Here is a 13835-nt window from a genome sequence, read left to right as displayed (position 1 = left end):
GGAGTGGATGTGGCACCGCTGTGCAAGGTTGATTCAGTAATTGAGGGCCATGTCTGGCTCACATTACCACTATGCAATCAGGAACATAATTGTCCCATTTAGTGGTGAAAAGAACACATATAACTGAATCACCAGTCGAACTGAACCCCAGGCATATCGTCACACGGCTGTCACCCTGAACAGCTGGCTCTCGCCATCTAAAATGTTCACAAAAAAGCTGGTTGCGCTGATTTGTTTTTCTACTATTGTGGTCAGTCAGTTGCTGTTATTAACGTTTATGATTTGTAATTACTCCACACTACATTAATTAGCCTGTGCACCTAATTAGTCACCCTCAGCAAAACACTAAGAAGGCAGCATTGGAAATCAGTGAAAAGCACCATCGATTATATTCTGCCTGCCGTAATTACAAACAAGAAATGTGACATCAACAGGTAAGCAAACATCTGGGCCATGTCTAGAATAGTAACTAGCTAATCTGATATAATGACAGGATGCTGTTTTTAACAGTACACAAAATATTTGGATGGCCAAACAAATGAGTCAATCTTATGGGGAAGCCCTTATTTTATAAACCCTAAATTCAGAAAGAAATCTGAAGTTTGATTGTTGATAAAGCCTTTCAAATGCAATTTAATTTCACTTAAAAATGTTAGAATTGTGTAGTATATACTTTAATTTTTACAAAAGCAATTATGGAAAATTATGAAAATTGACAATTAAGTCACGGTTAATTTTTTAAAAATCTAGATTGTAAAAAAAAAAAAAAAACAGAATTGCTCTGAATTCATTTACTATATGGTGTGAAATGTACATTTGCGGTTTGTTCCAAAACGTGACATATCACCCTCTAAAGGGCACGTTGGAGTGAAAACAATCATGGCCTCCATAATGAAATGTTCCAAACTGAAGTGCTAAAAATTTGAACTTCGAAGGGCCCTTCAGTAGAAAAGATTTTGTTTGGTACAACTAATGGACACTTTGGGCCCCCATGATCCTTTTGCATAGAGAAGTTATTTACACATTCCATTCAGTGTGGCTCATCCCTATGCCCTAATCCCTTCAAAACTGACGACCCTGTTGCGTAAACCCTGTTAGGGCATAAGGACGGGTCCTACCGAATGGAACAGAGTGCAAGGCTGCGGTCACACTAGAGTTTGAGCTTGCAAAATTCTTTCGTACAGTGCTGTGAAAAGGGGGGGATTTAACAAGATTATTAGACATTAAAAAAGTGAGCGATTGCTCCATATTTTAAAATCCTGTACAAAGAGGTCATGTTTTGATCCTTGATTGGTCTCATGTAGTCAAGTTATGCGATTTCTCAGATCAGAATTCACCAAGCTAGAACTTTCCAACACAGCGATCTGTAAAACTTGACCCACGACCTTAGGTTTCCGGTCTGACACATTCACGTGCGTATAAGTAAGTCTATGGGGAGAAAAGTCCAATGTGACCACAGTGTAAGACTGCAAAATATTTTTGTTCACTTAAATTAGACTAATGAAACTTAGTGCCTAGGATGTAACAATTGTTTTTGAATTCCCAATGCTTTTCACAATCAGCCAAGATTTATTTCTTCTGTTAATGAAAAGGTCTGATAACACCATGATAAATAAATTCACAATTCAGAGCAAAAAGAATTCTTAGAGTGTATATTTAAATAAATAATGTCATAATAATGAGATATAGACTCTGAATTACATAAAGTTGTGAAAAAGCATATAAACCTGCAACTGCCACAAATAAAGTCATATAAGGGGCGTTCACATATCATGTTTTTTGTGTGGATGTTTGTTATGTCTAATGAAGGCACGTGGCTTATGTGCGCATATTAGGAGTGATGCGCAAACTATGTATATTGATTGGGTTTTCCAGGAGCACCTAGTTGAAAAAATTCTGAGAATGGCACAAGCACACCTCAAGTCACTTGATAAGAACTGACCAATCAGCTTTATACTTTGTATGGATGATGCACATTTTGGTAGACTAATTACCTACTGACAAACACAGCACGCCCAAACACTGCAGTGCTTTGTAGTTTTCTCCATAAATAAAACTTGTATCAGAGCTGCAGCAATGTTTTGTCAGTCTGTCATACTCTGAGAAAACAATTGATGGTCGATTGGCAATAACAGACGACCTGTGAGCCCAAACGTGTTGAAAATTGTGAAGGAAATGATGCGCTCGGGCTTTCTATGTGCTTTTACATGTGATATGTGAACAGTCCCTTAGACTATAATTGCGAGAAAAACCTAAAGCACGCAACTCTCAATTACATATATAATAAGTCATTGTTGTGGTTTTGAACACATTTCTTGAGACATCTTGTAATTATCATGTACATTTACACAGTTGGATTCAGATATTAAGTGTCAAAACTATTTTGCTGACTTATTTTTGACTACTGACACCTAATGGCTTGGACGTAGCAATTGTCACCATGATTAATTTGTTAGGTTGACAGAAAGGTTTAAAACCCTCAATGTCATCAGATTGTTTGTCTTATTTTTTAAAGTGCCAAATGTAAAAGACCCTTCTTGATTTTGTCATTGGAGCATCATCTTACCTCTTCCCATTGATGGATGTAACGAATCAGCCTGGACAATCTGAGAAGTCGCAGTAAACTGAGGATCTTGGTGAAACGCACTATTCGCAGTGCCCTGGCCGTTTTGTAAACCTCAGAGTCAATGCCTTTCTCTACGATGAGAAAGATATAATCCACCGGGATGGATGAGACAAAGTCCACCACGAACCACGTCTTAAGGTACTTCTTCTTGATCTTTTCAGGGTCCAGTATTATCTCTGTGTTGTCTTCGTACACTATGCCCGTACGAAAGTTCAGTACCAGGTCCATGAGGAAGAATGTGTCGGACACAACATTAAAGATAATCCAAGGGGTGGTGGTTTCCTCCTTGAAGAAGGTGATGCCCACAGGAATGATAATCAAGTTGCCCACCATGAACATTAGCATTGTGAAATCCCAGTAGAACCTAAGAGGAGAATGAGCACATTAGTTTAGTTACTGAATATTTGAGTTCATTGACAACACACATGATGAAAAGCATGTAGATATTATTTTATAGATTAAATTTTTATAACAATAAAAATACAATATAAAAAAAGGTTATTGTGACTTTTCTGGCTTTGTCTTGCTATTGCGAGAGTTTATATGGAAAATTGCTATAGTTAAATATAGTTAAGTCCAAGTTAAATACCATAATTATTTTTTCACAGAACTGCGTTTAGATTCCATATTTAAGTTTAGCAATTCATACCTTTAGCAGTCAATTCACAATTTTGACATGTCTTTTCAGATTTGTGACAAATTGTAATTTTTGAGGAAGCAAATAATGTTGCAATTTACAGAACCATCAGAATTGCAAGAAATCAAAATTCAGGGCTAAAAGGTCGGAATTTTAAGATTTAAACTCCAAGAAATCCTATAAACATGTAAGTAGGAGAAATAGAGTCGCAAAGGTAAAAAAAATAAAAGAAAATTTGTGTAATGCCCAAATTGTGCAACCCCAAAAGCTCTGACTTATGAGGGGGAAAATGAAATTCTAAAAATAAGACTGCAATAAATAAAATTTGAATAGTGATAAATAAAGTCAGCATTGCATGGAAAGCCTAAAAACTCACAATTGCGAGGAATAAATCACAATTCGGAAGAAAAAAACTGTCAACTGAAAGACAATCTACCTTTTAAAAAAGCCCAAAAGTCCCTAATTATGAGAAATACAGTCACAAGTCAGGAAAATAAAAACTTGTGTTGTTTGTAATTAATTAAGAAATGTGAGCAAAAAAATGTTTGGAAAAAAGGACAATTTAAAAAAGTAGTCAGAGTTGTGCAAATTAAAGTCAGAATTGTGAAAAAAAAATTGTTTTGAATTATGAGAAATCAAGTCAAAATAGAGGAAGAACTTGTAAATAAAGAATTGCAAAAAATTAAGAAAAATAGTCAGAATTGTAAAAAATAAAATGTAAAAAAAATAAAGAATTGCAAGAAATAAAATCAGAATTGTGAAAAATAGTCACAATAGCGAGAAATAATGACAGAAAAAATGAAGTCAGAATTTCAGAAAAAAAAGTCATAATAAAAAAATTGTCAGAATTGAGAGAAATAAAGTCAGAATTGTGGGAAATAGTCATAATCGTGGCTTGACATTAACATTCGCCAAATGCGGGTAGATTTTAGCGGTGGCGGGTAAAACAGACACTCCCACTAGCCACTTTGGCTGACTGAAAGTAATTTTCCTGGATAATAATTTTTAAAAGCAGGGTTGGACAATAAGGATGGTCCAATATGCATGCAAAGCCGATCTCAGAATTGAGAAGCAACACGACTAACAAAAATGGTTGTGTTCGCGCCAGCAATAAAAAGCAGGTGAATACCGAATGAGAGGATGATCACTCGTGCTAACAGCTGAGTTGATGTGCACGACTGTTTAAAACGTGTGCACGCTCCCTTTTCCTTGTTTGAAGCAACTGTGCCTAGATTAACTCCTCATTTATGTGTAGTTAACTGCTGATCTACAACCTTTAGGGCAGAACAGATTACTGTGCATATGTTGGTTAAATAAAAAGTATAGTATACAGCTATATTTAGCTTGTTTTGACACATTTAAAACTTGTGGCTAAGAAATAATTATTTATTTATGTTTGGTGTGATAAGAGAAAAATTTTGTTAAATCCTTCATTTTGAGCTCTGAAATTTCACATGAAATAAAAACTAATTGTAATACTATGAAACCATGACCCATTTGCTCATGATAATTAAGCAGGCTCCTACACAACACACAAAAAGTGAAATGAATGAAGAGGCATGTAGAGATAATGCAAAATCTAAATCAAGTCATTTTAGCATGTCAAAGTCTTATTTATGTGTATAAAATAGATTTTTCCAACAATAAAAGTGTGGCTAGTGAAAATGGCGAGTGGCTAGTAATGTTGGAAAACTAAAAGCCACAGTGGCTGGTGATCAAAAAAGTTAAGTTAAGCCCTGGTCATAAGTGCAGAAAAGAATTTAATTATAATAGCCAAAAATAGTCAGAATTGCAGGAAATAGTGAGAATTGCAAAAACTAAAGTAATAATTGCAAGAAACAAAATCTGATCTGCTAAAAAAATAATAAAAAAAGAATTGCATAATTGCGAGGAATAAAGTAAGATTTGTGAGAAATAAAGTCAGAATGGTGAGAAATGAAGCCAGAATCGTGACAAATAGTCAGAATTATGAAAAATAAAGTCAGAATTGTGAGAAATAAAGTCAGAATTGTGAGAAATTAAGCCAGAATTGTGAGAAATAAGGTCAGAATTGTGAGAAATGAAGCCAGAATTGTGAGAAATAAAGTCAGAATTATGAGAAATAAAGTCAGAATTGTGAGAAATGAAGTCTGAATTGTGAGAAGTGAAGCCAGAATTGTGAGAAATAAGGTCAGAATTGTGAAAAATGTTGTCAGAATTGTGAGAAATGAAGTCAGAATCAAAAGAAATAAAGCCATAATTATGAGGAAAAAGTTATAATTATGAGAAATGTTGTCAGAATTGTGAGAAATGAAGCCAGTATTGTAAGAAATAAAGTAAAAATTGTAAGAAATTAAGCCAGAATTGTGAGAAATAGTCAGAAATTAAGCCAGAATTGTAACAAATAAAGTCAATATTCTGAGAAATGAAGCCAGAATTATGAGAAATGAAGTCAGAATTGTGAGAAGTGAAGCCAGAATTGTGAGAAATAAGGTCAGAATTGTGAAAAATGTTGTCAGAATTGTGAGAAATGAAGTCAGAATCAAAAGAAATAAAGCCATAATTATGAGGAAAAAGTCATAATTATGAGAAATGTTGTCAGAATTGTGAAAAAATAAAGTCAGAATTGTGAGAAATAAAGTCAGAATTATGAGAAATGTTGTCAGAATTGTGAGAAATGAAGCCAGAATTATGAGAAATTAAGTCAGAATTGTGAGAAATGAAGCCAGAATTGTGAGAAATGAAGCCAGTATTGTAAGAAATAAAGTAAAAATTGTAAGAAATTAAGCCAGATTTGTGAGAAATAGTCAGAAATTAAGCCAGAATTGTAACAAATAAAGTCAATATTCTGAGAAATGAAGCCAGAATTATGAGAAATGAAGTCAGAATTGTGAGAAATGAAGCCAGAATTGTGAGAAATGAAGTCAGAATTGTGAGAAATAAAGTCAGAATTATGAGAAATGTTGTCAGAATTGTGAGAAATGAAGTCAGAATTGTGAGAAATGAAGCCAGAATTGTGCGAAATGAAGCCAGAATTGTGAGAAATAAAGTCAAAATTGTAAGAAATTAAGCCAGAATTGTAAGAAATTAAGCCAGAATTGTAAGAAATTAAGCCAAAATTGTAAGAAATTAAGCCAGAATTGTAAGAAATTAAGCCAAAATTGAAGAAATAAAGTCAGAATTGTGAGAAATGAAGTCAGAATTGTGAGAAATGAAGTCAGAATTGTGAGAAATAAAGTTAGAATTGTGAGAAATGAAGTCAGAATTGTGAGAAAAAAAGTCAGAATTATGAGAAATGTTGTCAGAATTGTGAGAAATGAAGTCAGAATTGTGAGAAATGAAGCCAGAATTATGAAAAAATAAAGTCAGAATTGTGAGAAATAAAGTCTGAATTGTGAGAAGTGAAGCCAGAATTGTGAGAAATAAGGTCAGAATTGTGAAAAATGTTGTCAGAATTGTGAGAAATGAAGTCAGAATCAAAAGAAATAAAGCCATAATTATGAGGAAAAAGTTATAATTATGAGAAATGTTGTCAGAATTGTGAGAAATGAAGCCAGTATTGTAAGAAATAAAGTAAAAATTGTAAGAAATTAAGCCAGAATTGTGAGAAATAGTCAGAAATTAAGCCAGAATTGTAACAAATAAAGTCAATATTCTGAGAAATGAAGCCAGAATTATGAGAAATGAAGTCAGAATTGTGAGAAGTGAAGCCAGAATTGTGAGAAATAAGGTCAGAATTGTGAAAAATGTTGTCAGAATTGTGAGAAATGAAGTCAGAATCAAAAGAAATAAAGCCATAATTATGAGGAAAAAGTCATAATTATGAGAAATGTTGTCAGAATTGTGAAAAAATAAAGTCAGAATTGTGAGAAATAAAGTCAGAATTATGAGAAATGTTGTCAGAATTGTGAGAAATGAAGCCAGAATTATGAGAAATTAAGTCAGAATTGTGAGAAATGAAGCCAGAATTGTGAGAAATGAAGCCAGTATTGTAAGAAATAAAGTAAAAATTGTAAGAAATTAAGCCAGAATTGTGAGAAATAGTCAGAAATTAAGCCAGAATTGTAACAAATAAAGTCAATATTCTGAGAAATGAAGCCAGAATTATGAGAAATGAAGTCAGAATTGTGAGAAATGAAGTCAGAATTGTGAGAAATAAAGTCAGAATTGTGAGAAATGAAGTCAGAATTGTGAGAAATGAAGTCAGAATTGTGAGAAATGAAGTCAGAATTGTGAGAAATAAAGTCAGAATTGTGCGAAATGAAGCCAGAATTGTGAGAAATAAAGTCAAAATTGTAAGAAATTAAGCCAGAATTGTAAGAAATTAAGCCAAAATTGTAAGAAATTAAGCCAGAATTGTAAGAAATTAAGCCAAAATTGAAGAAATAAAGTCAGAATTGTGAGAAATGAAGTCAGAATTGTGAGAAATGAAGTCAGAATTGTGAGAAATAAAGTTAGAATTGTGAGAAATGAAGTCAGAATTGTGAGAAAAAAAGTCAGAATTATGAGAAATGTTGTCAGAATTGTGAGAAATGAAGTCAGAATTGTGAGAAATGAAGCCAGAATTGTGCGAAATGAAGCCAGAATTGTGAGAAATAAAGTCAAAATTGTAAGAAATTAAGCTAGAATTGTAAGAAATTAAGCCAAAATTGTAAGAAATTAAGCCAGAATTGTAAGAAATTAAGCCAAAATTGAAGAAATAAAGTCAGAATTGTGAGAAATGAAGTCAGAATTGTGAGAAATGAAGTCAGAATTGTGAGAAATAAAGTTAGAATTGTGAGAAATGAAGTCAGAATTGTGAGAAATGAAGTCAGAATTGTGAGAAAAAAAGTCAGAATTATGAGAAATGTTGTCAGAATTGTGAGAAATGAAGTCAGAATTGTGAGAAATGAAGCCAGAATTGTGCGAAATGAAGCCAGAATTGTGAGAAATAAAGTCAAAATTGTAAGAAATTAAGCCAGAATTGTAAGAAATTAAGCCAGAATTGTAAGAAATTAAGCCAAAATTGTAAGAAATAAAGTCAGAATTGTGAGAAATGAAGTCAGAATTGTGAGAAATTAAGTCAGAATTCTGAGAAATAAAGTCAGAATTGTAAGAAATTAAGTCAGAATTGAAAGAAATAAAGTCAGAATTGTGAGAAAAAAAGTCAGAATTTAAAGAAATAAAGCCAGAATTGTGAGAAAGAGGCAGAATTATGAGAAATATTGTCAGAATTGTGAGAAATGAAACCATAATTGTGAGAAATAAAGTCAGAATTGTGAGAAAAAGAATTATGAAAGTCAGATTTCAGAGAAATTGCTTTTGTTTTTTGTTTGTTTCGATTTTTTATCTCTATGTGTCTTTCCTGGTAAAATAAAGGTTATAATAATAATAGTAAATTTATAATTGCAAGAAATAAAATCAGAATTACATAATAGTGAGAAATGAAGTCAGAATTGTAAGTATAAAAATAAAAGTTGCGATAAATAAAATAAAAGTCAGAATTGCAAGAAATAGATAGAACTGCGAAAATAAAACCAATTGCAAGAAATAAAATCAGAATTATAAGAACTAAAGAAATTTCACTATTGCAAGAAATCGTATTATTTGACTTCTTCTCGTTCTTCAGGCTTTTAATACATTTAAATGTGTCTCAGACTATAACAGTGCCTGCTATAAAATACACAAGAATCAACTGTCACTTAAGAACACCATATATCATCTGAGATATGTCTGGGATCCATTGTAATTTTTTTATAGCATATATCAGTCTGATGTGGCATTTTCCTCCCATGTGTTCGGTATAAAAGGCGCACCCTTAAAATAAAGCATTGAGATTCAGTCCGTGAGACAGGGATACACCCTATAAATAACCCACGCCTCGACAAACACGCTGCTGCACGCACACACACAAAAAAAGAGAGAGCGATAGCCGTAATAAAACAGCATTCAACTGATATACTGCCTGTTGGCCGAGATCAATATTGTGAAAGATTGTAACAATAAATAATAGTTACTTCATGCCATGCAAGGTCATCACAAGGACAGTGAAAATGAGATGCAGGATTACAGATTATTAAAAAGGTTGAATTTTAAACAGCATCTCTTAAGGTCTATCTGTGATTTATTACTTATTCGTGGTGATTTAAATTTGTAAGAAAAGAACTTCTGAAGCAATTCATAACTACAAACAATGTGACATGTTTCTCTTAATATTAGTTGCCTGTTTGTATGTGAAAATAAGAATCAATCACTGGCCTGCATTGAATCACAAATGAAAATGATAAAAGTGTAGCTTGAACAAATCTGCAATGTTTTTTCATAAATGTGCGCACATGGGGGAAAAAAATGTGCATGAACGCACAATGAGCAGAATGCGTAAAATCCTGGATGAGACATTGCAGCCTCCTAATGATTCTGATGTGAGAAAAACAGGCTTTTGTTTACAAATAGGTTGTGTTTGTTCATCACTTATTATTTGGCTACATGTTTTCATTCAAATGAAACACATAATATTTACTATTATTATTATTTAGATTTTTTTATTAATTAATTTTCTTCAAAATTGATCACAAACCTTTTATTTATTTTTATAAATTATATATTTAGATTATTTCTGGTTTATTCGTCATATATATGTATATTTATATATACGTGTGTGTATGTATATAATTGTACAACAACATTTTTTATACAAATTTGTTTCTGTTTGTTTTGACTGAATGTTTTAGCCACATAACTAATGTCTACTACATCAAAATGTATATAATAAAGTTTTTATTATTTTAGCTTAATTCTTCTATAAAAACAATTAAATGGTGTATCTTAAAATATATTTAATTACTTTATAAATATTATATATACAGTTGAAGTCAGAATTATTAGCCCCCTTTGATTTTATTTTTTTTATTTTATCCAAAATATGTTGAACAGAGCAAAGAAATTTTCACAGTATGTCTAAAAATAATAGTAATTATATATATATATATATATATATATATATATATATATATATATATATATATATATATATATATATATATATATATAATTTTTTTTCTGGAGAATTAAATTAAAAAAATTAAATAAATAAAAATTTAAATAAAAAAAAAACATTTTAAGGACAAAATTATTAGCCCCTTATTTTTTATTTATTTTTTGATATCATTTTACAACAACTTTCCTAATTACCCTAACCTGCCTAGTTAACCTCATTAACCTAGTTAAGCCTTTGAATGTCCCTTTAAGCTGTATAGAAGTGTCTTGAAAAATATCTAGTCAAATATTATTTACTGTCATCATGGCAAAGATCAAATAAACCATTTATTAGAAATGAGTTAATAAAACTAATATGTTTAGAAATGTGTTGAAGAAATCTGCTCTTCGTTAAACAGAAATTGGGGGGCTTATAATTCTGACTTCAACTGTATAAATATTATTCTTTTATACAACTTTAACTAAGTATAATTTTTATTATAATATATTAGGGCTGCACAATATTGGAAAAATCTAACATTGTGATATTTTGTTATTCTGCGATATGAATATGATTTTTACCAGATGCCTTGAATAGCTCTATTTGGAATGAACCACCAACTTATCCAGTATATGTTTTATGCAGCGGATGCCCTTCCAGTCGCAACCCATCACTGGGAAACTTCCACACATACTCATTCACACACATACACTACGGACAATTTAGCCTAACAAATTCACCTTGGACTGTGTGGGAAACCGGAGCACCCGAAGGAAACCCACGCGAACACAAGGAGAACATGCAAACTCCAAACAGAAACACCAACTGACCCAGCCGAGGCTCGAACCAGCGACCTTCTTGCTGTGAGACGAACGTGCTACCCACTGCACCACCACGTCATCCTAACATTATTCAGGTACAGTTAAAAGAATTGAAAAATAAAATGAATTGTTAATAATGTAAAGGACTGTACAATTTCCTATGCCTGAATGCCTTTAAAAACCTTATACAGTAACCGGCCTCAAAAACACATGCAAAGGATCAAATACAATCCAGACTCAACATGGCATATCTTCCGATGTGATTATTGTGAATGATAACATTGCGATATTAATGCTGAAACAATGTGTATAATACAGTATGTTATATATCTAATATATTACAATAATACACAAAAAAAAGAAAAACGTTTCTTTGTATTTGTTTTACTCTTTATTTTTGTTTTAATAAATACTTTTGTAAAGAAAGAGTATTATTTAAAGAAAGAGAATAATTAATTTGCCCATTTATAAATATTTATTATGATTAAAAGTATTTATTTTTATTAGTAAACTACCAGTCTTACTGCACCAAAACCGGTGTGAGCTGGGCTTGAATCGGCGATTCTTTATATAGGAGTCGGTTGCTTTAACAAGGAGGCTAAAGACCATGGCTGCTATAGCGTCTGTCACTAGAGCACCTTTTGAGGTCAGAGGAGTGAGGTTTACCTGCACAGCACTTCGCTAGCTGGCCCCTGTTACACTCACCCACCTAAACATCACTCCCATCCCGGATGAACCCCCGTATGTAACCCACCGGTCCTACTGCACCTAACCCGGTCTAAGCTGGGATCGAACCAGTGATTCTTTGTGTAGAAGTAGGTTGCTATAACAAGGAGGCTAAAGACCATGACCTGTCTGACTCTAGAGCACCTTTAGAGGTCAGAGGAGTTAGATTTACCTGCATAACACTTCGCTAACTGGCCTCCATTACATTTATATATATATATATATATATATATATATATATATATATATATATATATATATATATATATATATATATATATATATATATATATATATATATATAGTTTATTTATATTTAATATTAATATTATTTATTTATTTTGACTTATGATTGATATCCGAAACTGCTTGTATCATTTCTCTTATTTGTTTCTCTCCCTATAATAAATATCTCTTATCTTATTGTTTATATAAAATGAGTTGTTCCCTCAGCACAGAGCTCATCTAGAGCTGCTAACCGGCGCTCTTTAGAGACTCAGAATATGACAGGGGAAAACACTAGTTTAACCAATCCTCAGTTAAACCTGTCCTCAGTCTCCTTCTCAGTAAAAATGCTCAAGCAACTGCCAAAACGAAGCACATTTAGGAGCTTTTATCAGAGATTTCTGACTGTTTTAGAAGCGTATTTGAGGAACGTCGTGTCCTGGGAGACCATTAAACACACCACAGAGGTGACTCCATCATTCACAACAAACAAACAAACCACTGAACTGAGCATCACCAATAAACACACAAAACCAGCCTGTCTGAGAGCTGGTCCAGGAACAGTTTTTGTGAAGTTACGTCTGGGCGTGATGTATAACAACGTTAGTTCATGTCAATTTCAAACTTTTTCATCTGGTGATTAATTTGTATGATCTCATTTGCACATTTTAGCATAACTTGCTCATCCTCCAATGTCTGATAGGTTTAGGGGTGGGGTTTAAGACCACGCCTATTTTTAAACAATTTACGTTTTCATACAAGTGAAATCGTGTACATTTTTTCGAATTTGCCACTTTTTTGACAATACTTAAATAGTAGTAACTTGCTCATTCTCCAATGAGGAAGAGGTTTAGGGGTGAGGTTTGAGGCTATGCCTGTTTTTTATTTTTTTTCGTACGTTTTCATACAAGTAAAATTGTACTAATATCTTACGAATTAGCCAGTTTTCTGACATTACGCAAAATAGTTGTAACTTACTCATCCTCCAATGAGGGGTAAGTTTAGGGGTGGGGTTTAGGACCACACCTATTTTTTTTTTAAATGTACATTTTCATACAAGTGAAATCATACAAATTTCTTACAAATTCACCAAGTTTCTGACAATACATAAAATAGTTGTATTTTGCTCATCCTCCAATGATTGACAGGTTTAGGGGTGAGGTTTGAGGCTATGCCTGTTTTTAAAAAATCTTACATTTTCATACGAGTAAAACTGTACTAATATCTTATAAATTAGCCAGTTTTTAGACAATATGCAAAATAGTTGTAACTTACTCATCCTCCAATGAGGGTTTGAGGCTACACCTATTTTTTTATATATATATTTGTACTTGCTATGATTTCTTATTCACGTTAATATTATTGTATTTGACATTGTTATATAAAATTGAACTGCAAATTTTAAATAATTAATGTGGACCACAAAAGTAGATTAAAGTTGTGTGCATATATTTGTGGGAATGGCCAACAATACATTTTATTCAATATTCAGATGGATCAACCCATCTGTGGACATGCACATTAACAAAATTGTCCATCTAAATTGAAATCTGAAAACGCACTTTCTATTTGTTTTCAGTTAAATTCTCAGATTATGTCTCATGGTTGCCCACTGAAGCTAAGCAGGGCTGCGCCTGGTCAAAACCTGGATGGGAGACCCCATGGGAAAGCTTGGTTGCTGCCAGAAATGGTGTTAGTTGAGACAAGGGGTGCTCCATCTGTAGTCTGTGTGGGTCCTAACGCCCCAGTATGGTGAAGGTGACTCTATACCTTTCTTTGGTTGTGAAATATCCCAGGACGTCCTTTGAAAAATAGTAGGGGTTTAACCCTGGCCAAATTTGCCCACATGGCCTCCTAACCATACCC

General features: G+C 32.8%; 1 protein-coding gene across 3 annotated transcripts in view; it reads right to left on the bottom strand.

Moving 5' to 3' along the window:
• Positions 1–13835, bottom strand: part of hcn2b (hyperpolarization activated cyclic nucleotide-gated potassium channel 2b) — a 55680-nt gene that overhangs the window by 38786 nt on the left and 3059 nt on the right. For all 3 annotated transcript variants that reach the window (XM_680322.10, XM_073937786.1, XM_073937785.1), the window contains exon 2: positions 2567–2990. In XM_680322.10, the coding sequence (XP_685414.3) occupies positions 2567–2990 (424 nt within the window). The remainder of the gene's footprint in view (positions 1–2566; positions 2991–13835) is intronic.

Source organism: Danio rerio, chromosome 22 (genome assembly GCF_049306965.1).
Source record: "Danio rerio strain Tuebingen ecotype United States chromosome 22, GRCz12tu, whole genome shotgun sequence".
Taxonomy (NCBI): Eukaryota; Metazoa; Chordata; class Actinopteri; order Cypriniformes; family Danionidae; genus Danio; species Danio rerio.
Note: the sequence above shows the minus strand (reverse complement) of the source record. Positions and strands in the feature narration are given on the sequence as shown.